The sequence below is a fragment of the Diospyros lotus genome, chromosome 1 (genome assembly GCF_014633365.1).
Source record: "Diospyros lotus cultivar Yz01 chromosome 1, ASM1463336v1, whole genome shotgun sequence".
Lineage (NCBI taxonomy): Eukaryota > Viridiplantae > Streptophyta > Magnoliopsida > Ericales > Ebenaceae > Diospyros > Diospyros lotus.
In genome coordinates, this window is record NC_068338.1 from 3,417,476 (window position 1) to 3,444,432 (window position 26,957).

Below are 26,957 nucleotides of genomic sequence, written 5' to 3' on the forward strand. Positions count from 1 at the left end.
CCTTGAGAAATGTGCAGATGAGTTGGGACCATTTTAGGTAATTTTTTCCATTCAACCTATAGGCTATTTGGAGATTTTGCAATTCTCCTCATGATCCTATACTTCCAGAACCAACAAATGGAGTATCTGTTGTGCTGCTAGTAGCAGTCAATTTTGGGGTTGCTGTCGGATTAGGAGTGGTTGACATATCGAAAAGAAAGGTTGTGAATGAAGCAACAACTTTCCGGAGATAGCGAGAAGGAAAAAACTCAACTACGAAGAGAACAAAAGGTAGCTGGAGATAGCAAAAGGAAAGAACACATCGATGAAGAGGGAAAAATGGAAGGAACGCACATAAAACTGAAGCACTAGGTCGATGGCTCTAATACCATGTCAAAAAGTCTTTACTAAAAATGTGAATTCCTTGATTAATTCTCCCTTGTGGGAGTAATATATATACAGAACTTCCTCTACTAATTAGGAAGTTTCTAAATGTTAGCAAGATTCTAATCCTACAATAAGGAAAGAATACAAATATGTAAGATACAACAACTATGGAAAGAATGACAATAAAAGATATACAACAGGAATAGGAAATAAATCAAGAAATCATTGATTGATTTAGGAATCAATCATTGGCACCAGATCTGGAACATATCTGTTGACAAATATCTTTTGTAAGAACCTTCTCTCTAACAAAGTAAAAATGCATCATAGGCAAGATTAAATGTATATACGTCATTCAACGATGCATGAATAAAATAACTTTCATCTTATGGTAGTTCCCTTTTGTGTATTTTGTTCTGCAAGACAATGAACACATTGAAAAGGGGAAAAAACTCCAATAGGCAAACGAAGCCTACAACCAAAGCACAAAGGTGCAAGAATGGTCCAAAAATCGAAGCGCGAAGGTGCGAGAATGGCTCAAAAAACTGAAGCGTGAAGGCCCGAGAACGGTTCAGAAAACCTAAGCGCAAAGGTGCAAGAACAATCCAAAGAGCCAAAGCACGAAGGCATGAGATCAGTTCAAAAAACCACAGTGCAAAGACGCGAGAATGGTCCAAAGAGCCAAAGCGCGAAGGCACGAGAATGGTCTAAAAATTGAAGCACGAAAGCCCGAGAACGGTCCAAAAATCGAAGCACAAAGGCGCAAGAACAGTCTAGAAACCGAAGCACAGAGGCTCGAGAACGGTCCAAAAACCTAAGCACAAAGGCGTGAGAACGATCCAAAAACCAAACTGCAAAGACGTGAGAACGGTCCAAAAAACTAAAGAGGGGATTTTGAAAGATTTTGACTCAAAAGCAAGCAAAGCACGATGTTTCTATGCATGCTACCAGGTCTCATTTGAGGGAGGTGGGGGGGGGGGCGGGAAGTTAAGGAGAATACTACTTTTAATTACAAAGGGTGGAGGAAGTAGAGAATAGAAGGAGGCGAGTTTATTTAGTTTCTCATTACAGTTTGTTTTCAGTTTCTATTTTTAGCTTATGTTGTAGTCCGTTAGTTTGTTACAAATAGAAAATAGAATCAGTGTTCTGTTTTCTCCTTACAACTGGCATGTCTGTTAGTTGTTAGATACCAGAGATCAGTATATAACTCACTACTCTTGCTATAATGATAAATTCAACGTAGTCTCTATAATTTTCATTATCTCACGTCATTTTTCTTCAATCTTCATTTTCTCTTTCGTTATAGTAGCCACATCTGAATCTCCCTTCTGAATATAGAGCAAATTGTTGATGATAGTGTATTAAGTGCACAATATCATTAGTTACAATTGTTAAGCCTGAGACCAAATGTCAAAACAATTCTTATATACACGAAATAAGGGGATCAAATTAACATCTATCGATTGTCATAACAATGTAACCAACTGTGTGCATCCACGCAATCCCATACATTCATATTAGATTCAACGATCTCGAAGACCTTCGTAGTCAAATAAGCACTCACACCATGTCCTCGAAACCACATTCGAACAAAGGTTGACCATGATAGATAATTCTTGCCATTCAATTTTTTAGCTATAATAGCAAGAATACCAGAAAAAGACGATATAGTCATAGGAGAAGACAGGCTCTCCACTCCAAGATTTGATGATGACATATCTCAAATCCAATCACAAATGAAATCTAAAGCAAAAACAATAGCAAACCAAACTAGAAACAATAAGGAGGTGTTGTGAACCAAAGGACCCAAATCTAGAAATGTCACAAGGAGGTGTCACAAGATCTAGAAAAGGCATGAGAAGGCGTTTCCAAATCTAGAGGTGTTGTATAGAAGTTATCTGATCTAGAGATGTCGGGAACTAAAAGTGTGGAGAAGACGACTCAAAGGAGAAGTCAATGGAAGGGCCAAAACTGGCCTGGAGATCATGAAGAAGAAACTAGAAGTAATCGCAAATGAAAATCATGACTTTGAGAGTTCACATGAAGAAGAAATGTCATGAAGAATTCACAATCAGCTATGGAGGTGACGAAGGCAGCGATCACAATAATTGGCGAAAAAAGCAATGACAACAAATGGCGGTGGCAACAATGGCAACTATTTAGGATTAGGGTTTGGCTACTATTTAGGATTAGGGGTTATGGCTTTGATACCATGTTTGCGGGAAAGAAAAGAGAGGAATATTTTATCCATAGTTAAGTATATATACAATTCTACAAGGTACAACTATGGCAAAACATAACACTACATCCAACACTATAAAGCTATATCCTTTTAACATATATGAGGGGCAAAATGGTCCAATATGATCAGGAAATTTATCCCATTAAAGTGGGATAATTGTATCCAATGGAGGAATGTGGGATTATTTATCCCAATTCAATGGGATAAAATAGTCTCAGGATTATCTAAACCCATTGACACAATCCTAGGGTTTGCCTAGGGTTTGAATAGGAATTTGGAAGAAATCGAGGGGGAATTAGACTGAAAGAGAGGGGAATACAAGAAGAATTGGGGGAGAATTATAGACAAAATAAAGAAAGAGAGAGAAACTAGAATAATTGAGAGGGAAATCAGAATTCAAATGTCATTCAACTGTGACTAAATCTCTAGATTACAGCCTATTTATAGGCTTTCTAGGTAAAGGTACAAATTAGCAAAGAAACAAAGTACAATAAAGGAAAGTACACGTACTAGATAATTCATAATACATCTCTAATATATCCTTGGGTCGTGACATTTTCCCCCTCCTTGAAAGAGTTCTTATCCCCAAAAACTTATAACAATTGGCCACAATTCTTCATCCAATCCCTGCCTTTACTATCTGATTTATCCTTCTTTCTTTCTTTCTCCTTCTAAACCTCTTCCTCTTCACTTTTATGTTCCTTCTCTTTTGCTTTTCCCACAAATGTAAAATGCAGTCCTCAAAGATATCTAGGATGAAGCTCTCTTCTCCAAATGATCTACAAGTTCTAGTAATTTCTTGGGCCATCATATAGAAATTACACTTTTCCTCAACCTCCAACTTTCTTTGGTCTAGCTTCATGCTGTCATATTTAGATTTAGGCCTCCTATAGTAATTTTCTAGAAGACAAAGGTCCAAAATTCCTATTTTGAAGACTTCATCAGCCTCATGACCAGTTTCCTTAGGGCCAATGTATGATTGTTCAAGTTCAAATTGTTCAATTAGAACTTCTTAACAGCATGTGGACCATCACAAACTTGATCCAGCCTTTGGATAGGTGTCACAGGCATACCTCTCATCAGTTGCATGAAAGCTGACTTCATTGCAATCCTCCTCTTCCAATGCTACTTCACCAGCTTCTTGCAAATATAAATTGTGATCCTCACAAATCTCCTTGTCTAATTCCTCTTCCTCACCGGAATCTTGAGTTGCAACTAGCTGGTCCAATTCCAATTTTCCCTAGATTCCTGCTCTACTTGATTTGCAACGGTGCAACCTTAAAAGCTTCTTCAATCGATTGGCTACTCTTAAGATAACTTTTAGAAGGCAGCCCATGCTTTATGTAAATAGCTTCCAGTGTCAATTCTTGCACCTCACCTTCTCAACCACTTGTTCTACTGTGGCAAGACACATCATTTTCACAATAGGCCTTAGCGCATCGTTAAGACCATTAATGAAGTTCGACACAAAATAAGACTCATTCAAGATCAGATGGGAATCGAGCATCAGCACTTTCAATTCCTCAAATCTGACCTTATAATCCATTGCAGAGTCTTCTTGTGTTAGGTTATTGAATTCTTCATTGCAACTCTCATCTCCAATTTGATTTAAGAAAGCAGAATATTCTTTAGAAAAGCATTCAACTAGAATATTAACCTAAAATTTCTGTGAAAATAGAATCAAAAAGTTGTCCAACTTTCCATTGAGGTCCTTGATTCCTTTTCTTGTTGCAACACATTCTTCCTTGAATGTTTTCCCAGATGACTGTGCACTTTCAAGAAGTCCTTCGGCCATCTCCACAATTTAATTTCTTGAAAATTTACCTCTAAAACAGCTTCCAAGGACCACAAACTGCTTCCATTACTCGATTCAGCATCGGAACCTGCCTCCAAAATTACTTCTAGGAGTCGCCAACCAACATCCTAGGATCGGCGACTTTGGCTTCGTTGTCAAATCCGAGACTAGATTGTCGGAATATGTTTGAATGTTAACTGGAAATTTCTTTGCTCACAGTCGAGGAACAATTAGCTCAAATGTAACTCCCTTTTTGATGGCTCGCCTGGATCACCAGAGATCACTGAAATTCGTTGGCTCTGCTTCACTAGATTGGCGACAGAAATTAACAGCCAGTAGTCACCCTCCTACTTTGCCTTCAAGCTCCTATTTGTCTCTATAACCTTCAAATCGAATCAGAATTCACTATGTCGAAAATTAACGACATCGGAAAGCAACAACCTAGAACCGTCAGACAGTAATCAACAGAGAAGAGTTGAAAATCAACCACCGAGAATCAACCTCTTGCTTCGCTCTCTCAAACTAAGAGTTGTTGCTCTGCCTTCAAATCCAAGCCAAGAATATCACGAAGGAACTCACCTAGCCTACTTCGCCTTCAAAAGTCAAACAAGAATTGCCAGAGTTCCAACCAAGAATCGATTTGTAGGTATCGCCTCTTGGATTAGCTGCTCTAGATTTGCTTCGACTTCAGTTTCAACTTTGGATCGCTTGAATTCTCAACCTTTCGTGACTTAATCGGCTTTGTTCAACCACTTGATAATTCCCTAAATTCAGCGCCTCTGATCCAAAACTATTTTCTAGAATTCACCTTCTTGAATTGCAAGAACCGAGGAACTTTGATTCGGATCAACATTTGGAATTTGCCTTCAAAAATCCAAACCAAACTGCTACGAGTTTGCCAAAATCATAGCCGAGTATAGCCTCACTCTGATACCATTTGTCACGATCTTAGGGTTTGACTAGGAATTTGGAAGAAATCAAGGCGGAATTAGATTGAAAGAGAGGGAAATACAGCAAGAATTGGGAGAGAATTATTGATAAAAGTAAAACAAAGAAAGATAGAGAGATCAAAACAATTGAAAGGGAAATCAGAATTCAAATGTCATTCAACTATGAATAAATCTCTAGATTACAGCCTATTTACAAGCTTTCTAGGTAAAGGTACAAATAAATAGAGCAGCACAATACAATAAAGGAAAATACATGTATTAGATAATTCCTAATATATGCTACGGTTGTGACACCCACCTGGCATGGTATCCCAAACAAGGTTATACCATGTTAGATGGAATGAGTAATAACCTTCTATCGATCCTCCTACCAAATGGGTCATAAGAGCTTAGGAAGCTAGGAGAAGATTCACACCTACACTCAATATTTGAACCCTTGTCCACATAACATGGGCCTTAGAAAGGTAGCAACGCTATTTGGGTGAGCTTCAAGAAACATATCCAATTAGAAGTGGACAATTGGAAAAGGAATAATTTCTAGAACTCATTTCTATGGTGTGGTAAAGTCAACATAAAGCCTTTACAACACTTGGTTCATTTTTTCCAAAAGGATAGTAAGACAATAATTAGAGATAAATTTGAGAATAAAAGGCTCCCAATTGGCTCAGATATTGTAGTTAGGAGGGTGCTTAATGATGTGAAGCAGATCAAATCATAACTTTGCTTTGTTCCTTATATTTGCTTTCTACCCATAAGGCCCATCATGGATGATACTCCGTGTTTGAGGCCCAAGTCAAGCATTTTTTATGTGAAATCTTTATGTGAGGTTCTTATTAGACCTAAAGAGTCTTCTTTTTGTCGAAAAAGGAAAGAGCTTGTATGGTTAAAGGTCCTTTTAAGACTTTGTTTTATCTTTATTTGAAACAGCTTCTCAATGCAACGTTTTGGTGTTTGATGAATTGATCAAGAGATGGCAAGTTATGAACAGGGATTCTATGTCGGAAACAAGTCATCAATTGGTCACCTTTGGTTCAGTGCTTTATGGCTAGACAATTATGATTGTTTGTTCCCTACAGCCCATGGCTCCTTTTTGTGTGTCTACTTTTTTACATATCAGAAGGGAATATTCTCAAATAAGAGTCATGAACGGAAACTAAAGAGAAGATTGCATAACTGTAAAGCATTCTGATTAGAACATACAAAGCATAATTAGCATAGATCTCATGCAGTGTATAGATATATAAAGCAACATGAGAGGAGGGAAGAACATTTCTTGCTTTTTCTAGAGTCTGGACTAGAACTCTGATAAAGTTGAAGGCGAGGGAAAAGTACAGACACCTGTATGCATGCACCCCCTCTTCCTTGCACCGTGTGTTGTGCTTTCAGGACCTAAACATCCATAAGGAACAGAAAGCAACGAATTTTATCAAAAAGATAAAAGACAAGAAAGAAAAGGCGAGTACATAAAGGGGAAAATGCAACAATATGTACCTGATATATTTTGCCTGAAGTTGGATGAAGTCCAGTGATGAATCAAACAGTAATAGATTTAAAGTTAGTGCACGGGTTTACGCAAGAATAAATGTAAATTTAGCATAAAGTAAAGAGAGTTGTTAAACGAATATCATCAAGAAAGTTAAAAATCAAAGCATTACCTTTTTTTTCAATGACATTACCGGGTTTCACCTGTAGGAGGCAAGTTGAGAAAATGGAGAAAAGGAAAATAAGAAATCAAGAAGAAAACGCAGAAGATGCAGATAGATAGGCAAAACACGAATGGAATGGGTAATCAATTTTGAAATTGGAATGATGGGATGGGTCATCTCAATTGCATTCCATTTCGATAAACCTGAATAAATCAATTATTTATAATGAACAGAAGAAAAAATGGCGAAGTAATCATTAAGAGTGGGCAATTAACGTGAAGGTGTAATTTAAAATAAGAAATGAGAGGAAGAAGAAGGAGAAGAGAGGGAAAGCTAACATCGGAGCCGCGGTACTTGGCACCGCGGAGCTGCATGGCGGACCATGGAGAGGTTAGCACGCCCGGAGACGGCTGTGACCGTAACCAAGAGGCTGTTAGGGTTAGGGCTCTTCTGGAAGAAGTCGAAGAAGAAGAAGCAGAAGCAGGAAAGTAGTCAGAAGAGCAGAGGAGGGCTCGGAAGAGTTGTTTCCTGGGGAAAACTCGCATCATTCTTCGAACCCACCAAACAAAAAACCAAACCAAACCAACGATGATTGATTCTATTTGTTTGCCCCCACACCACCTCCATTCAAACGAATAGCCAACGATGTCTTTTATTCACCACAACCACATTATTTTACTTCAAGGAATATTAATTAGATTCTATCAAAATAAATAGAAAAAGAGAGAATATTGATCAATTGTTTCTATTGGTAGAGAATTGATTCTATGGAACTGATGAGGAGAACGCCCTCAGTCCCATAATTATGTCAAGACGGATACCTAGTGGAGGTCAAAAGATACATGGCAGACAAGCATCGCCACGTCAATCGGATAAGCACTCAGTAAAGAAACCTTCGAGACCTCAGGAGCAGGCTAACCCACCGAAGATCACGGAGGCAACAGCTATCCCGAACTCCTCGGAGACGGATGCTATCGCGAAATCCTTATCGGGAAAGTCCCGAAGAAGGCGGAAGAAAGATCCCGAAGATCCCTCCATGATCCCTATCCCGAGAAAAGGTAAGAGAAAAAGGTGGGAGATTCTTCTTATCCTTTTCTGAGAGAACATAGTTTAAAAGGGACAATGAATCCTAGATCAAGGACTAACTTAATCATCAGAGATCGACCGGGGGAACAAGCCCCCTCTCCATTGCAGGCACTCTCAGGGAGGCAAGAAGGGAACGTGAGGCTACAACCTCAGAAAATCTATCATCAATTGGCGCCCACCGTGGAGCCGACATTATTCTCTTCTATCTCTCCAGTGCGGCAAACAATCTTGCCTTTTTTCTCAACCGTGAATGGCAACCAGAAGATAGCCGTCTAGGGCCGTGGGAAGCAACCCCGTCCCAGAGCCGAGTCAGCAGAATCCTCCCCGAAGCCCGACGGGGAGAGCTCGGAGTCCGGAGGGCCCTCCGCCTCCCCCCGATCGGATAGCACTCCTAGAGGGTCAAGTGCAACGATTGACGGAGTTGCTCATGGGTTTTCTAGATCGCCAGCATCAGCAAGCCCAGCATTCTCGGGCGAAAGAAAGGCGCGAGCCCCCAAGAGAGGAGGAGTCCTATTGACGGGATGAGAATCCACAGAGGCCGGGACAAGATGATGGCGAGGCGGCCGAGTCTCTTGACTTGTCGTTTGTGCAGCAGCGGCAGGAAAGAAGATTGCAGCAGTTGGAGGAGGAGATGGCCGCCCTAAAGCCGAAGACCGGAGAGGCTCAGGGACCAAGGATAAATCAGCCCCTTAGCCTAGAGATCATGGCGGCCATACCACCGGAACGTCTCCGTATCCCGGCCATTAAGCCTTACGCAGGGACCTCCGACCCGATGGATCACCTTGATCTCTTTACCTCGCATATGATGGTACAGGACGCCTCAGACGCGATGTGGTGTAGAGTTTTCTTGGCCACCTTGGAGGGGCACGCACGGGCGTGGTATTCAAACCTGGCTCATCATTCCATCGTAAGTTTTGCGCAACTCCGGAGCAGCTTTCTGGCGCACTTTGCACCTCTCCGAAGACACCAAAGGTCCACCATGGCCTTGGTAAGTATGAAGCAAAACCAAGGAGAGCCCTTGAAGGATTTCGTTTCACAATTTAATATGGAAGCCTTGAGTATTGAGAACTTTGACCACAACGTAGCTATAGTGGCATTCCAGAACGCCCTGAGGCCTGGCCCTTTTGCCCAATCATTAGCCAAAACGCCTCCGAGTGCGTTCACGGACATATTGGGCCAGGCCACGAAGTACATAAATGCCGAAGAGGTCATGCAGGCTAAGAGGGCGGAGCATGTGGAAAAGAAGGATAAAAATAAGCATCCCGAGGAAAGGAGGAGTGACGACCGAAGGGAAAAACATCGCCCTCGGTGGGATTCGGGGGGTTTCACTCCTTTGAACGCCTCGAGAGCAGAAATCCTGGCTACTATTGAAGGAAAAGACTATTTGAAAAAGCCTCGACCGATGAAGGCACCATCCGACAAAAGGAACAGAAGTAAATATTGCCGATTTCATCGAGATCATGGTCATGACACTGAGGAGTGTCACCAATTAAAGGAGGAGATTCAGGAGCTTATCAATCGGGGTTTCCTGAGGAGCTACGTGGCTAAAACGGGTGATTCTCAGGGGAGAAAGGATCGACGGTCGCGATCGAGAAGCCCCCCAAGAGAGACCGCACGGAGGATCGAAATCGGGCCCAGCAGAAGAGATCGTATCGAAGAGAAGATGATCATCCTCAGCCTCCGATATTCCACACACTCGCAGCAGGGGAGGTCCCAGTCATGAAGGATGAAAAAAGTAATGCGGTCTGGCTGAAAAGATCGAGGAATGTGGATCCAATCTCTTTTTCAGATAGCGACCTCCCGGGATACCCGACTCGAAATGACCCACTGGTGATAACGGCTGAACTCGGGAAGTGGGAACTTCGGCGGATCCTTGTGGATCCGGGAAGCTCTTCAGAAATCTTGTATCGGCAAGCCTTCTTAGGCATGGGGTATGAAATGACACAGTTAAGGGCAGCGAGGGTCCCTTTGGTGGGATTTGATGGTGAAGCCGTATATTCAGAAGGGATTATTCAACTCCCATTGACGGTAGGGAAAGGTTCCCGAACTTCTCGAGTTATGCTAGACATCCTGGTAGCGGACGTGCCTTCGGCTTACAACATGATTCTAGGAAGATCTGGTCTCAATGCCTTTCGAGCCATCCCAAGCACATATCATATGATGATGAAGTTTCCCACGAATAGGGGGACGGGCGAAGTGCGGGGAGATTTGCGCTTAGCCCGTGAATGTTACATGGCCTCTATAGGCATGGCGAAGAGTAAAGAAGTAGGGCTGCAGAAGGATGCTGACCCCCCGAAGAAGGTCAGTTTTCTACTAGAAGGACCCGAAGATCCCAAAACAGCAGAGCCGGTGGATGAATTGGAGGAAGTACCTCTGGAAGAGAATTGCCCAAGTCGTTGCGTAAGAGTAAGTATGGAGTTAAAGGATCCGCTAAGGAGTCAAATAATATCACTCCTTAGATAGTATGCGGATATCTTCGCATGGACAGCCCGAGATATGCCAGGAGTAAATCCAGAAGTAATGACACACAGGCTGGGGGTCCGATCAGGTTTTCAGCCTGTCAGGCAGAAGAAACGAAGCTTCGCCCCAGATAGGGCACGGGCAATCAAGGAGGAGATCGCAAAGTTAGCAGATGCGCGCCACATTCGGGAGGTGGATTATCCAGATTGGTTAGCAAATGTCGTGCTGGTTCCCAAAGGGCAGAGCAAGTGGAGACTTTGTATCGATTTCACCGATCTTAACAAAGCCTGCCCAAAGGATAGTTACCCACTCCTGAGGATTGACGCCCTAATTGATGGAACTGCTGGATGTTCGCTCTTGAGTTTCCTAGATGCTTTTTAGGGATATCACCAGATTCCATTGCACCCGGAGGACCAGGAGAAGATGGCATTCATCACCAACAAGGCAACCTACTGCTACACCGTAATGCCTTTCGGGTTAAAGAACGCAGGAGCCACTTACCAGCGCTTGGTAAATAAGCTTTTTTACCAACAACTCGGGAGAAATATGGAGGCATACGTCGACGACATGCTGGTAAAAAGCATGGTAGCCGAATGTCATCTGGAGGATCTGGAGGAATGTTTCAAAACCCTTCGTAAGTTCCATATGAAACTTAATCCTGTCAAATGTGCTTTCGGCGTTTCTGCAGGAAAGTTCCTGGGCTACATAGTACACCACCGAGGGATCGAGGTAAACCCTGCGAAGGTCAAAGCTATCATGGATATGCCGGCCCCGAGGAATGTGAAAGAGGTACAGAGCCTTACGGGTAGGATGACAGCCCTTGGCAGATTCCTTTCTCGTTTGGCAGAAAAAGGTCTTCCTTTCTACAAGGTCTTATCGAAAGCAAATAACTTCGAATGGAATTCTGAATGCCAGCGAGCTTTCGAAAAGCTGAAGGAGCACCTAGCCACGCCCCCGGTTCTTACCAAGCCGAAGCCCGGAGAACCATTATACATATATCTGGTGGTGGCCAATGAGGCCGTAAGCTCGGTATTGATACGAGAAGAAAATAAGATCCAGAGGCCCGTTTATTATGCGAGTAAATGATTATCGGGAGCCGATGTTCGGTATCTTCCTATGGAAAAGCTGGCTTTCGCCTTAATAACATCGGCGAGGAAACTCCGACCCTACTTTCAAGCTCATACGATTATAGTGCTTACTAATCAACCTTTGAAGCAGGTTCTTAGCAAGCCAGAGCTTTCAGGCCGGATGTTGAAGTGGGCAGTAGAGCTCACCGCCTTCGACATTGAGTATAGGCCGCGACCGGCCATTAAGGCGCAGTCGTTAGCAGACTTCATTGCCGAAGGGATAGGAGCTCCCGAAGGCCCCGAAGAAAATCAGAGACCATGGTTAGTGGCGGTAGATGGAAGCTCAACCTCGGGCGATGGTGGAGCAGGATTAATGATAAAAAGTCCTGAAGGGCAAATATGGCCTTATGCGCTACATTTTGAATTCTGAGCATCTAACAATGAAGCAGAATATGAGGCCTTATTGGCTGGACTGAGGTTGGCCGAACAGTTGGGAGCTCAAAATGTCGAGGTAAGTTCAGATTCTAACTTAGTGGTGCAGTAGGTGAATGGAGAATATGAAGCCCAAGAAAGTCACATGGCGCGATACTTGACCATAGTCAAAGAGCTGATGGCGCGTTTCCAACACGTAAAGGTGGAATACGTTCCTCGGGCTATGAATACAGAGGCGGACTTGCTGTCCTGAATCGCTTCTTCCTCTTTCCCTACAAGCTCTCGGGAAATTCGGATCGAATCTCTTCCGCAAAAGAGTATCGAAGAAGTCACGGACCAGTTATGTGTCAATGACGAGCCTAGCTGGATGGACCCCCTGTTGTTATATTTGAGAGAGGAGAAGCTCCCCGAAGACGATTCAGAGGCACGGGAGGTCAGACGAAAAGCCCGAAATTTCATGTTAGTCGGCGGGGAACTATACAGAAGGTCTTTTTCACAACCATTGCTCAAATGTATCCGACCTCGCGAAGCAGATTACATCCTACGAGAGATTCATGAAGGAATATGTGGAAACCACATCGGGGCTCGGGCGCTTAGTCAAAAGGCCTTGCGGCAGGGGTTTATTGGCCAACGATGGTACGAGATTCCGAGCAGCTAGTTAGAACTTGCTATCGGTGCCAGAAAACGTCTAATTTGGTCCATGTGCCGGCAGTCGCACTAACTCATCTCGCTACACCATGCCCCTTCGCTCAATGGGGTATAGACATCCTGGGGCCTTTTCCCCCAGCAGTTGGACAAGTCAAGTATATCATGGCTGCTATCGATTACTTCACAAAGTGGGTCGAAGCTGAAGCAGTGGCCTCTATTACTTCTCGGCGGGTGAAACAATTTCTATGGAAGAATGTAGTCTGTCGCTTCGGAGTCCTTCAGGTGCTGATCTCAGACAACGGCACTCAATTTTCTGATCGGTCTGTTCGGGAATGGTGCCAGGAGTTGTGAATCAAGCAACAATTCACCTCTGTAGCTCACCCACAAGCTAATGGCCAAATTGAACTCGCTAACAGAACTCTGTTGCGCGGTTTAAAAATAAGAGTAGATAAGGTGAAGGGTAGCTGGGTGGAAGAACTATCGAGCATTCTGTGGTCTTACCGAACCACGGCGAAGGTCTCCGCGGGAGAGACTCCTTTCAGTCTATGCTACGGCTCGGAAGCATTAATCCCAGTTGAAATTGGAGTGCCTACCCTACGAGTAGAGCTGTTCGACCCTGAATCCAATGAGCAGAGTTTAAGGGACAACCTAGACTTCCTTGATGAATTTCGTGATCAGGCGAGGATTCGACAAGCTGCTTATAATCAGCGCATAGAGAGATACTACAATCGACGAGTAAGAGCACGAAATTTTCTACCAGGAGATTTGGTATTAAGGCGAGCAGACGTTCAGGGAGCCCGAGAAACAGATAAGTTAACACCAAATTGGGAAGGTCCTTACAAAGTAACAGAGGTCCTCAGCCCGGGGGCATACAAACTACAGACCCTCGAGGGTACAACGGTGAAAAATGCATGGAACGTGCAGAACTTGAGGAAGTTCTATCAGTGATAACTCTTTATTATCTTTGTATGATCTGTTAGTAATAATTTTACATCATATGTCTTGGCATCTTTTCTTTTTGTTGCTTTGCGTATGCTATCCAGGAATAAATTCATTTTTTTCTCCTATGCGTAAAAACTCATCATTTCCAAAGATCTGGGAAGGCACATCAGCGCAAAGGGAAAGAATTGACATACCCTCAACGGGGTTAGACCCCTCAACTATAACAAAGGATCAGATATGATCCTCGGGGGGCCTGAACCCCCGACAAAAACAAAGGATCAGATATGATCCTCGGGGGGCCCGAACCCCCGACAAAAGCAAAGGATCAGATATGATCCTCGGGGGGCCCGAACCCCCGACAAAAACAAAGGATCAAATATGATCCTCGGGGGGCCCGAACCCCCGACAAAAGCAAAGGATCAGATGTGATCCTCGGAGGGTCCGAACCCCTGGAAAAGGCAAGGAATTAGATATGATCCTCGAAAGGCTTAAGATTGTGAGGATCAGGCGCGATCCTTGGGGGGCCGGAGCTGAGCCCTTTTGAGCAAGCAACAGCAAGCGACGAAGACCAAGTCTTGCGATAAGCAGGGGTGGTAAAAAAGGAAGAATCAAGCCTGATCCCAAACGGCCTTCTTTTTCTTGTTTTCGGCAAAAACGAAGGAAACAAAAAAAAAACAAAAAGGCGGTAGTGAAAGAAAATTGTGTGAAAAATCTAAACACTTTTATTATTACGACAACAGGTTTTAATACAAAAAATGTCTACTCTAAAGAAGACAAGGTGGCGACAACATCAAAGGGGATGGAGTCTACATCCAGGTTCGGGAAGCGCTCTTTGATGAGTTTTCTCATATGCTCAAACCCACCCCGAAGAACTCCTTCTAATTCCGCGGCATAAGCTTCAGAACTTCGGAAATCCTCGCGACCATTTTGAAAAGCCACTTGGGCATCCTTGAGGGCGGATTGGAGTTGGACATGAGCGGTACGAAGGTCTTCTTTGCACCGGGAATAAGACTCCAACGCTTCGACCTGTCCCTTCTTGGCTTCCTTCAGCTCTAGAGTAAGTCTTTTTATATCCTCCTGAAGCTGGTGATTAACAACCTTAGTGGAGTCCAGCTCCTCCCCAAGTCGGGAATTGGCCTGATTAGCCTCAAGCATGTTTTTCTGGACCAACTCCAAATCCTCGCGCACTTGAGCTTCGGCTTCGTTGGCGAGTCGGGCATCTTCTTGCGCCAGCTCCACAGACTTAGTTAAAATATGAACACGGTGCTCGAGACTCGACAGTTGGGAGGAAAGAGATTCCAATCCCCGAAGCCTTTCGACCTCAGACTCCAGGGAGATGATCCGGGTTTGAAGTTCGGATTCTCGTCGAGAGACCAGACCTTGGAACTCTGTAAGGTTCTGAGGAAGTAAAAACAGAATATAGATTAAGACCTACTCGCATAGAAAAAGCGCAAAGTCAAAAGAGGAAGGAGTACAGTCGCACCCTTAGAATTTCGGCGCAATAGTCGGTTTCGTTCGGAGTTCGTAGAGTCTCCGGTAAGACTAAAGCGGTTGAAGGAGCATTGGTGGCTTCAGGAGCCGAAGGCTCGGAGGGAGTAGCAGCTGGGGAGGCGGCCTCCATCCTACGACGCTTCGTCCGGCGTGCTAAAATCTCCTTCGTCGACAACGCCGAAGCCTCCTCCAGCGAAGCCTCTCCCGTCAGCTCCGAACGCCCCGCTGGTGCCAATGGCGTTAAAATTCGTTTAAAAATCGAACTGATAGGGATGCTGGGAGGCGTAGCATTGGACTCCGTACCTGCCATGGTTTGCCTTTTCTGGGCCTCTGCGCGAGCTACAGCAAGCACCTGTACGATGGTCGCTGAATCGTCTTCGTGAGAGATCGGCAAGGGCGCAGGCATGGTGGAGGCTTCTCGCCGCGCGGTCGGAGAGTCTCTGGTTTGAGAAGTGAGAAGCTGGGAAGATGGGTCCCCCGAACCCCCAGCAACGCTCCTCTTGGAAGCCTCTTGGAAGGTCCCAGGGTCTTCCTCCACCGCTCTTCGCGACCTGGACGGTAATGAGTTTTTCTTATTATTCTTCTTGCTCTTTGGAACTCGCTCAGGAGGCGCAGCCCTCTCCAACACTCTCTGGTTGCTGGAAGGTCCCGAAGGGCCCTTACTCCCAGGGAAGTCCAAAATCATTCCTCTGGTGATAGTAGAATAAGATATCTCCCAGACCTCTTCAACTAGGAAAGAGATAACAACGAAAATCAAATACAGACAAAGGAAGAAGAGAGAGTAAAAGAAAAAGATGAAAGAAAAAGAGCTCACAGTTCTCGCCGTCCAAACCCGCTTGGGAAAGGCTGGGATTGGAAAGCCATCCTTCTTCCCAGTTCCGACTGTTCTTCATAAGTCGGCAGGCGGAATCTTCAATGGTCTCGACACTCGGACACTTGTGCTTAGTGTCCAGAGTCCACTCGTTGCTGACAGACCAGATCTCTTGAGAAGAGCCGGATGGCCTGGGGCGGACGAAGACGAAACGCTCCTTCCAATCATCAGAATCTTTCGACCCGCCAGATTGCATGAGAGTCGAGGCAGAAATCTCAAGACCGGAGTATCCCTTGTAGGCGAGGAGACGGCTATCTTTCACGATCCGAGGGGAGATGGAGATCCACCCTCCAGGGTCGCGATTGGTCGTGAAGAAATAGTCGAAGAGGTCCCCAGTTGGCTCAATTTTGCCAGAATGACAAATAAGGAGGAACCCCATCAAGTATCGCCATCCGAAGGGAGACAGCTGGGCGGGAGCGATAGTGAGATGTTGAAGTAAGGTCATCACTCTTCTTCGGGGAGGAAGTCGAAAGCCCCTGTCAAAAGCACACTTATAAATGCAGAGGCGGCCGGCGACGGGATGACATGCTCGTAAATGGCTGTTGAACTCTACCTCCCACTCTTCGGGGACGTTGTACTTTTCTCTGAACTGTTGGCATTCCGCTTGGCTCATCCATTGACATGGAATCGAGGCAGCAGGGTGTTTTTCCCACTCAATAAGCTCTGCGCCGGCGGGATTAAACCTCCCAGAACCAATTATCGCCATGGCAAAGAGCTAGAAGAAAGAGAGGCGAAAGAAGTGGAAAACGCTTGCCGGCACAAGAAAAGCTAAAACTGAAGGAAAGTCGTGCGGAAAGAGAAGTAGAGGGACTGAAGAGTTCCCATTTTAAAAGTTCAAACTGCGGGAATAAGAGACCAAAGGGGCGAGCAATAATGAGCATTGATCACCCCGCACTGACAGAGCTCGAAAGACGAAAAGGCCTCGGACAGCGCATAGGGAAGGGATACCGCCGTCAAAACCGATTGATTTTCGCGTCCGCTAGACACGCAAAAAAAAAAAAAAAAAAAAAAGGGGGGGGAAGAAAGAAGATTCACTACTCCTCGGGCCCTTCAAGCCGAAGAGCTCAAGGAGTGGGGGGGCAAGTGATGAGGAGAACGCCCTCGGTCCCATAATTATGCCAAGACGGATACCTAGTGGCGGTCAGAAGATACATGGCAGACAAGCATCGCCACGTCAATCGGATAAGCACTCAGTAAAGAAACCTTCGAGACCTCAGGAGCAGGCTAACCCACCGAAGATCACGGAGGCAACAGTTATCCCGAACTCCTCGGAGACGGATGCTATCGCGAAATCCTTATCGGGAAAGTCCCGAAGAAGGCGGAAGAAAGATCCCGAAGATCCCTCCATGATCCCTATCCCGAGAAAAGGTAAGAGAAAAAGGTGGGAGATTCTTCTTATCCTTTTCTGAGAGAACATAGTTTAAAAGGGACAATGAATCCTAGATCAAGGACTAACTTAATCATCGGAGATCGACCGGGGGAACAAGCCCCGTCTCCATTGCAGGCACTCTCAGGGAGGCAAGAAGGGAACGTGCGGCTACCACCTCAGAAAATCTATCATCAGGAACTAATGTAGATTTGGGTTGATTTATGATCTTTAGTTTCATATTTGTACAAAATAGGGTGTGCGGGAAAAAAAATAAAATTATTAAGAATTTTAAGAACTAATTTTAAAGTTCATAAGGTGTATTTGAAATTAAGTCAAATAAGAGAAGATGTATGTGTAATTTAGCTTATTACTTTTTTCTTATACTTAAAGGTGAGTAAAAGTTCGGTTAAATCAAATTAATCGAATCGAACTGGTCGAAATTGTCGATTTGGTTATTTTATAGCTGATAGGGTTTAATTATATATATATATTTTTATCTTAATTCTGTATTATTTTTTTTACATAAAATGAGTAAATTTTATATTATTTTAATCTCTTTTTATAAGAACTCAACAAAAGATATTATTTTAAAAATTTTGGTGTAAAAAGAAAAATATATATATTATAATATAAAAAATAAATAAAAATTTTAAATAATTAATATTATAATATAATTAAAATTACAATATATTATATATTATATATTATATATTATATTATATATCATCTTGTATTATTTATATATATAATATTATAAAATATATATATAATATGTCTATATATTGGTGGCCGCACAGTAAAGAAATTAAGGAGGAAGCAGTGCAATTGGAGACAGCGAAGGGAGTAAAACGCACGATGAAGCTAGGGAAACAACGCAAATGTGGAGAAATCTCACACACAGTAATTCCTCACGAGCTAGCAAATCTATTGTAACCCAAATCTATTTCAGATCTCGGCAAGGAACTTCTTGCTTCTCCATTCAATTTCAGTTTTTATTTTATTTTAATAATATCTAGTTAAATTGTTTTAGTTAGGGTTTGAATAGATTTTAATATTGGGATTATATGATTATTTGGTTGGTTCGATTCAAAACCCGCTTATTATTTACATGAGAAATTTATATTGTTGTTCTTAATGCTTTAAAAGATTGACCACATTTTAATGATTTTATGATTTATGCATAACTGACTAAAGAATTGTTATAAATTATATCCATGGGCAATATAAATTACATGCTTGACTATGAGATCAAAAGATGATTAGCTCATGTACGGGAATCGAGGAAGCTTAGTAAGTCAAATCCCCTTCCGAGATTAGAGATTTCCAAAGAACTTAATGCTTATTTATTTCGTTGATATATGTTCATAAATCTGACAGTGAAATTGAATTAATAAATGATTAATATGACTTGAGAAAACTTATTAATTAATTGAGGAAAATCCACCATCACATGCAAATAAGTATAAAATTCTGTAAGGGTATTTTTGGTTTTGAATCAGATTGAATAGATAATTACATAATCTAGATTAAATAAAATATAAACCCTAGTATATTCATTAATTAATTTTTCTTCCAAAGAATTCAGTTTTTCATTTATTTTTCTTTTTATTTATCCGAGTAATTAATTAGTTCAACTTAGGTTAAATTAAAATTGTTTTGGTATTGTGATCTATTTCTTGTGGGATCGACATTCGTTTTATCACTATATGCATATTTGACTAGGGTACGCTTGTTCGAATTAATTGTGCATAAATCACACAACAATAACAAAAGTTCAATTCGATTATTTTTATTGAGATTTCAATTTTCGATTCGCTTTTTTATTTAAAATAATCGAACTAATCGAACTGAGCAAAATGACGTCATTTTGGGTGCAATATAAAAGAAATACATAACATAAATGAGAAAGGCGATAGGACTGAATCGCCTAGTGCCTAGTGACCCTAGCCTTCGACCCTGTCCCTTCCTTTTCATCTCCAACTCTCTGGCGACCCATCGCTTTCTCTGCTGAAGATGCCGACACCAACATCTTCATCCGCCGAACCCATCTTTGTCTGCCAAGCTACCATCACTCCATCATCCGTCGAGCCCACCTCAGCAACCATAACTGTCAAGCTACCATTACATTGACATTAACATCTTTGTCTCCCTCTAATGTCAACCCAGCATCTCTCTATCCTTTCGATTTGCACCACTATGCTCGCCAGTCGACACTGATGGCCCATTCGGTAAGTTTTTCGATAATTTCTTGTAGATGGATATTCTACTTTAAAACCTAGATTTACTAAAATCCAACTATTAGATCCTTTTAATTCTTGGGTATGTGGGTCACTAAGCCAAGGAGAATTTGATGGTCAATTCCAATCGTCAAAATCTACCGCAGATAATGGCCAGCAACATTTTTCAAAAACCGTGTTTTGAGTTTTTTTACCATAAAATTAATTTTTAGATCTACAAAAAATTAACCGTTGATCAAATTCATTTTGGATATATGAACTGTCGTAGTTGGGGGAATCTGATGATCAGTTCTAATCATTAGAATCGCCAGTCGGTGGTAATAGTAATTCTTTGATTATTTTGTACTTAGTTGCAATTTTTGGTTTGATTCACACTCCGAATGTGGATGAATCCTACAAGAATACCTATGTGTTACCCAAGCCTCTTGTAGGTGATACAAACTGGAAATGGGTTCAAAGAATGGATTCCAACTCCAACAAACTATCTATTGGGATGCTACACTAGCAACCAATGAATCAATGAAACAAATAGGAGCAAGGAAGGAAGGGGTTTCAAAGGGCTCTGGATTTAGAAGAAAACACAATGGCCGAGAGAGAAAACTTGGCAACAATTGTAATGCAAAAACCTTAGGTGTTTTTCTTCTTCTTTCCTTTTATATCATGTTTTAAAACCCTAAACGCTTCCAAATCCGAACAAACGACTAGGAGAGAGAGAGAAGACAAGGATAAGAAGGGAGAGGCGTGCCCTAGGCATGTTGTCCTTGCCTTCGTCCTACTTTTCCATGTGTCCATACAATCAGTTGCAAGAACGATAAAAAGATCATGTGGAATCGTGACCCTCACTATTAAAAATGGTCGACTGATTTTAAGGAAACAGTCGACGTTTTGCAAGGTCTAATTGACCAGTTCAATAATAGTGACCAATTTTTTCACGATTCGATCAACCAAACTCAATAGCTAGTTAACCAAAGTTATCCCTCGTTCCAATTTTTGCAAATTACATCTAAGCCTGCCATTAATACTTAATAGCCCTTCCATTATCTCATAATGAAATCAAGGCCCCCGTTAACTCTTAACAGCATGCTTGTCAATTCTTGACTACTGTTCCAATTAATTTAAACCCGATCCATTAACTCTTAACGGTATCGTCATTAACTATTAATGACAATCAAAGATTAATTACAACTTTATATCATAAATCAACCACTACTCTCGAGTATGTGTGTAACCTTTTAGGTTCACCACTAAGTAGTAATCAGGACATATCAAACACTTTGATGCTGACCAAACACTTTGGTCTACAACAAGGATCTTTCCATCTCCTCGATGTACCTTGAAAGACCTTAAGTAACAACTAGCATTGTAACATCTCGTTCGAGCGATAGGAAGGATCGGAACAACTTATCCTAATGGGCCTACGTGAACTTCCCAGGGGGGTCACCCATCCCTAGATTATCCCAGGTTAAGCACGCTTAACTTGAGAGTTCTTTGCCAACATTCAGCCCAAAAGGTATCCATGTGATGTTGTTTCCTTTCTTACACTATCCTCGATATATACTAATCTCTCTGGGCTCTCGGGGTATTACAAGCATTATGTCAAAGTGATCATACCAGTAATGAAGTCTTACTTCAAAGAGAACCTATTTAGATTTTCGATTCCCAGGTTATATAATCCCTCTATTAACTAACATCCTGATCGAATAAGAGTCATGGACTAATCAAACTTACTAGTAGGTTTGTGCAATCACAACCACCACTGATCGCATAGGATGTTCGTCTCATGCTAGAGGTCGAGAATCCATTAGCAATCACCTATCTCCATACATTACTGCATATAGACTACACAGTGCATTTCCCACCTGAAAACTAAGTGGTTCTTAACAACGATAAATCTCAGGCACCAACATACAAGACAACTATGTTATCTTTGGTTAAAAGACCAGTAACACAATCGAAGCCAGTAACAAACCATAGATTCACTCACCTATGTGATCTATCGCTTGCGTCACATTTTGTAAATATTAAACTATATCTACCCAGATGTTGTTAATGTTAGTGCCTTAATGCTAGATTTAGATGGTATCTAACAATTGCAATTAAGGGACTAATGATGTAATTCTTGTAAATATAATAAAATATGCTTTCATATTTTAAGATTGCATCTTCATTCATAACTCTCCAATCAATTCTTATGAACGAGCCCTTAGATTTCCTAGTGAAAGTCTTATTTTTAATTGTTAAGAATATGTGACAAAGAATTTTGGAGTGAAGATTTCTTAATAGTATTCATAGTCCTTAGATTTCTCAAAAGTGGACTATAATTAATCGATTATGGACTGACACATGGATTACTACCTTTGATTAGTATGGGATACTAATGATAAAGGATAGTGAGTTGCATGCCATAGTCCATGAGATGGATAAAGTAAACATGTGGGTAAATGTTAGTGGAACATTTACTGAATGTGACGCATGTGATAGATCGCATGGCTGAGAGGATCTAAAATCTATCACAGGTTTTGATTGTAATACTAGTTCTTAGACCAGAGGCAACACAATTGTCTTGTATGTTGGTGCCAAGGATTTGCCATTATTAAGAACCATTTTGCTACTGGGTGAGAGATGCACTGTGTGGTCCTTATGCAATGGCATATAGAGGCAAGTGATTGTTAATGGGATCCGTCAACCTCCGACATAAAATAAACATCCTATGTGATCAGTGGTGGTTCTGATTGAAGAAACCTTTGCCCAGGGTACACTCGATTGAAAAGTGTTTTCAATGTCAAACGGAGTTCCAATGTGTCTTCCCAATCACACTACATTGATCTTGGCCATAGCTATCGAGTTAGTGAGTTTGATCACCCCATAACTCTCACTCAATTGGGATGTTATTCGATGGAGGGATTATAATACACGGGAATCGTAAACCCAAACAGGTTCGCAAAGAAGTTATACTTTATTACTAGTAGGATCACCCTAACATAATGCTATTTATCACTTGGGGTCATGCAGGGGTACATCGAGGAGATAGAGAGATTCTCGATTTAGACCAAAATGTTGGTCAGCGTTAAAAGAGTTTGACATGTCTTGATTGCTACTTAGTAGTGAACCTAGAATGTTACACGCATATCCAGTTGTAGTGGTTGACTAAGCGATTAAATTTAAAATCGTTATTAAGAATTAATGATATCATCGTTAAGAGTTAACGAATCAGGTTTAAAAGATTAAATTAATAAGGAGCAACTGTCAAGAGTTGACAGGCATGCCGTTAAGAGTTAACAGGGGGCTCGATTTCATCATGAGATGATGAAAGAGTCGTTAAGAGTTAATGGCATGCCTAAATGCAATTTCTGAAAACTTGGACAAAAGGCCAAAAATGGTCGACAGGCTTTGGAGGCTATTGACCGGATCAAGGGCCAGAGCTGGTCAACAGGTTGAGAATTGGTCAATAACTCATGCTAATCGATCGACAATTGCTTATAACTGTCAACTATTTTTTTTATAGATGATTGTAACACCCGGTGTTACCGGTGTTAAGAGAATGAGAAAGGAAGTGAGAAACTTCAAAAAAATGCCCTTAAGAAGGTAGTGTATTCTTGAGAATAAGGGTGCCTTAGGAGAGGGGTATTTTGGTAATTTGGATAGTGAAGTCCAATAAAGGGTATTTTAGTAATTTGGAGTGAAATTTCATAAAGGAATTTAATTATGGAAAATAGGGAAAATGGTGAATATTCAATTATATAAAGAAATAATTGATTTTCCCTAAATTTGGTGAATTAATATAGTAATGCCACATTGATGGCTTGAATGGAAACTTAGAAGCCAAGGTTAGTGTCTAGGGATGACACTTGGCAAAGCCTTGTTCAAGTAAAATGGTAGGATTAAATAAATCCAAATGTTAATGGAATTAGTCATTCATGTAATGATGGTGTTGGATTAAAAAGAAAATCCAAATGAAAATGGTAAATGGTCACCATTAATGGTTGGAAAATGTGGGATTTATTTAAGGGGAAAAGAAATAAATTATGTCTCTCATGTGATGGATATAAAAATAGTCTCATTTAAATAAATGAGAAAGAAATGGGAAATTCAATAAATCTAATGGATGAGATTAATTCTTGAAAAGAAAATTGATCCAAGGGCCACCATTAAGTCTTGGGAGTTGGCATGGATTGCCAAATGAGTGGAGATAATTATAAAGAGAGATGAGATGGATGGTGGATATTTAATATTGGCTATTAGCACATGGATTGTGCTTTCTTTGGATGGCTAAGATCTTGTCTTGTAAAGTGAGATAAAATCCAATGATGGATATTTAAGAAGACTAGAGCCATGGGTTATGTTTCTTTCAATGGCCAAGATGTATTCTTTAAAAGAATAGTGAATGACTAAGATTTGTTTTTATTAAAGCACATGGATTGTGCTTTTGGTGAAAGGCTATGATTTATTCTCTTAAATCCATAAAGATCCAAGGGTTATGATCCATTCTTGAAGTGGGGAAATTTAGTATAAAATGGAAAGTTGGGAAGTCAAGTCTCCCTTTAGCCATTTGAAGAAAGAAAGGAAAGAATGGAGAAGGAAAGAAAAGAGGCAAGCTTTCTTTTTGATTTATGCTATGTAATGGGAAGAAGAAAGGAAAGAAGAGTCTTCCTACTTCTTTATTTCTAGTTTTCAAGAGAGTAAATAATGATCAAAAGATTTATTTTTTTAAGGGATGGGAAGCATGAAAAGTCTTGAAAGCAAAGTTGGTGAATCTCTTAAAAGAAAAGAGGTAAGGGATAGCCCCATGGGATGGTGGCTTGCAAGTGGTAAAGTATGTGCTTAAACTTTTAAATGTGTGCATTTGCATATTTTCTTTGTGTTCAAGGACCTATGGCCATGAGGTTGTGTGGGGTAGGGTAGTTTAAAGCCTCAAACCTAGGTGGTTGTGAGAATGTGGAAGCCCTAACCATGTTGCATACATGCATTTGGCATCACATGATATGTTTTTGTTCATACTTATTCTTGTTGTATTTGATTCATGTGTTGTATTTTTATTTGGATGTTGTTATGTGAGCAACAATAGGGTTGTGTAAAGCTCATTTGTGAAATGGAAGGAAATTTTGGATGTATGTTGAGATTTATTTTGGTATTGTAAAAGAATGGGCTTTTGGTTAGAAATGTGAAGTTAGTGAGATATATTTATTAAATTAAGTTTCTGGAAATTTTGGGCTAGAAGCTAAGAGAAGAAAAAAAAAAAAAAGAAAGAAAAATGAAGAGAGGCAGCAGCAGCTGCAATAGGGCCCCCAGGTGGCCTGTAAGGGGCCACAGTGGCCGCAGGAGCACTGGCGGGCACGTGGGCGCAGCCGAGCGCGCGACATGCGCGGCCAGCACACCGCAAGGCCGGGCGCGCGTCAGTAGGCCCTGTCGGCCAATTTTTTTAAAAATTTGGAAATTAAGGGGGTTTTTGGGGCATTTCCTCATTGATTTTGGGCCCTAGAGGAATTTTCAAAATAAAGGGATTTTTTCAGGCATTTTTGAGATAAATGCCGAACTTTTAGAAAAATGAAAATTTTGAGTTTTTTTCTCAAAAAATGGTAAAAATCAATGGGTTGATTAAAATGGTGGTGATTTTATGGAGCCCGATGGAATTCTTGGAAAGAAGAATTAAAATAAATTAAAATGGCGATTGGGCAAACTTAATGGAAGTTAATTAGCCAAGTGTGGTGGTTAAAGCCCAAATTTGCTAATTGATCCTGGGGTTGAGAGAAGGGAAGGACGAAGTCTAGTTCCCACCTAAGGCGTTTTGTGTTGAAACATAGTCCGTCCTTCACCAATGGCCGAGCATGTGAGTAGTTTGGATGATTATTCACGAGTGGCACCCGTAAGTGGGAGCAAGGCGTTACAATGATCATGATTTGCAGGTTCGATTTGTTGTTTCTGTAACAAATTCGAGGGCATGTGGCATGGGAGGAGGACGAGAGGACGAAATGGAGGACGACATGCACCCAACATGCCTTTCCCTGTCCTCTCATTGTCCCTTTGGCTGATTTTGGGTCATTTAGGGTTTTATTGGTTCCATATTTAAGGATTTTAAGGAGAAAACGAATAGAGCTTTTTGCCTAGTTGCTTATTGTGATTTCTTTTGGATTTTAAGGAGTTCGATTGAGGGATTCTTAGTAGCTTGCTGGAGTGTTCTAGGGCCGGTGAGTTTATGCTGGAAAATGATGACATGGTATGTCCATTTGTAATTTTGTGAAATTGAATGCCGAGTAGTGAATTGGGCAATTCAAATAATTAAATATTTTGTTAGGGGGTAGTAACAGAATTTCCACTATGAGGTAGTGTATTTATGAAATTAATGTATTTTTGGGAAGGGGTGTATCTAGGAACTTGTAGAAGTTCGGGGTGTAAGGGATATTAATACGATAGTGTATATGTAATTATTGGAAGTTGTGGGCATTGAATGCAATTTCTGGAAGTGGCCATGAGGTCACTTTAAATTTAATTTGTAATGACTCGTTAATGGGCTTGGATCAAACTGCTATTATTTTCTTTTAAATGCATTATATTTTTGGTGAGCTTTAGTTTCAGTATTAAATGGTTTAAAAGAAGGATGAATATATGGTTATGTATGGTTGGTGTAAAATGAGATTATTAAAATGAGAATAATTGGAAATGGATAAATTCATGTATGTGAACATAATTAAAATGGGTATTTAAATGTGTGAGTATTATAAATTGGGATTTCTTAATTTAATTGTGAAGAGATTAAAGTGGGGATATAGGGGTCTTTAAGAGAGATGCTTGAGGGCATAATTGGAAGAGGGAAAAATTGAGTGTTAAGAGGGGGGTAGCCGAGAGAGGCACTTTGCCTTTTCTCTTTTTTGTTCTTCTTCCTTTCCTTTTCTCTCTCTATTTCCTTCTTTTCTTCATTCTTGAGAAAGTGAAGGTTTTGTATGGCAAGAGTTGGATTAAAGTTAAAGCATTAGAGAAGGTTTCAAGGCAAACATCCTATCCTTACTTTCCCATTTTCTTAAAGAAATCTCTTCTCTTGTTCCATGAAATGCGAAACCCTAGTTTTCCCAAGTTGTGGGAAATAACCATTGATCTACCCTTTTAAGTGGGGTTTTCTCCTTTTGTAGGGTTGGGTAGTGATTTCCTAGGGTTTGGTGTTGAGAAAGGTAAGTTTTGTAAAAATATTGGTTGGTATAATTTTTATGGGTTTTGTGATAGATTGACCTAAAAATCATGAATGGGGCATTGTTTTTCCTTGTATTTCGTAGTGGAAATGACGAGTTTTTGTTGTGGTAGCTTTACATGCATTGAGTTTGGCTGGATATAGGGTTTTGGTTTGAGATTTGAGGGTTTCAAAG

General features: G+C 41.3%; 1 protein-coding gene across 5 annotated transcripts in view; it reads right to left on the reverse strand.

The window, feature by feature from the left end:
* The window catches only part of LOC127802562 (uncharacterized), a 98,009-nt gene extending 90,383 nt beyond the window's left edge, over window positions 1–7,626 (reverse strand). For all 5 annotated transcript variants that reach the window (XM_052338447.1, XM_052338466.1, XM_052338431.1 and 2 more), the window contains exons 1-4: window positions 7,338–7,626; window positions 7,009–7,039; window positions 6,845–6,858; window positions 6,692–6,742 (exon numbers count right to left, since the gene is read on the reverse strand). In XM_052338447.1, the coding sequence (XP_052194407.1) occupies window positions 6,692–6,742; window positions 6,845–6,858; window positions 7,009–7,039; window positions 7,338–7,547 (306 nt within the window). In that variant the 5' untranslated portion in view covers window positions 7,548–7,626. The remainder of the gene's footprint in view (window positions 1–6,691; window positions 6,743–6,844; window positions 6,859–7,008; window positions 7,040–7,337) is intronic.
* Window positions 7,627–26,957: the final 19,331 nt, after the last annotated feature.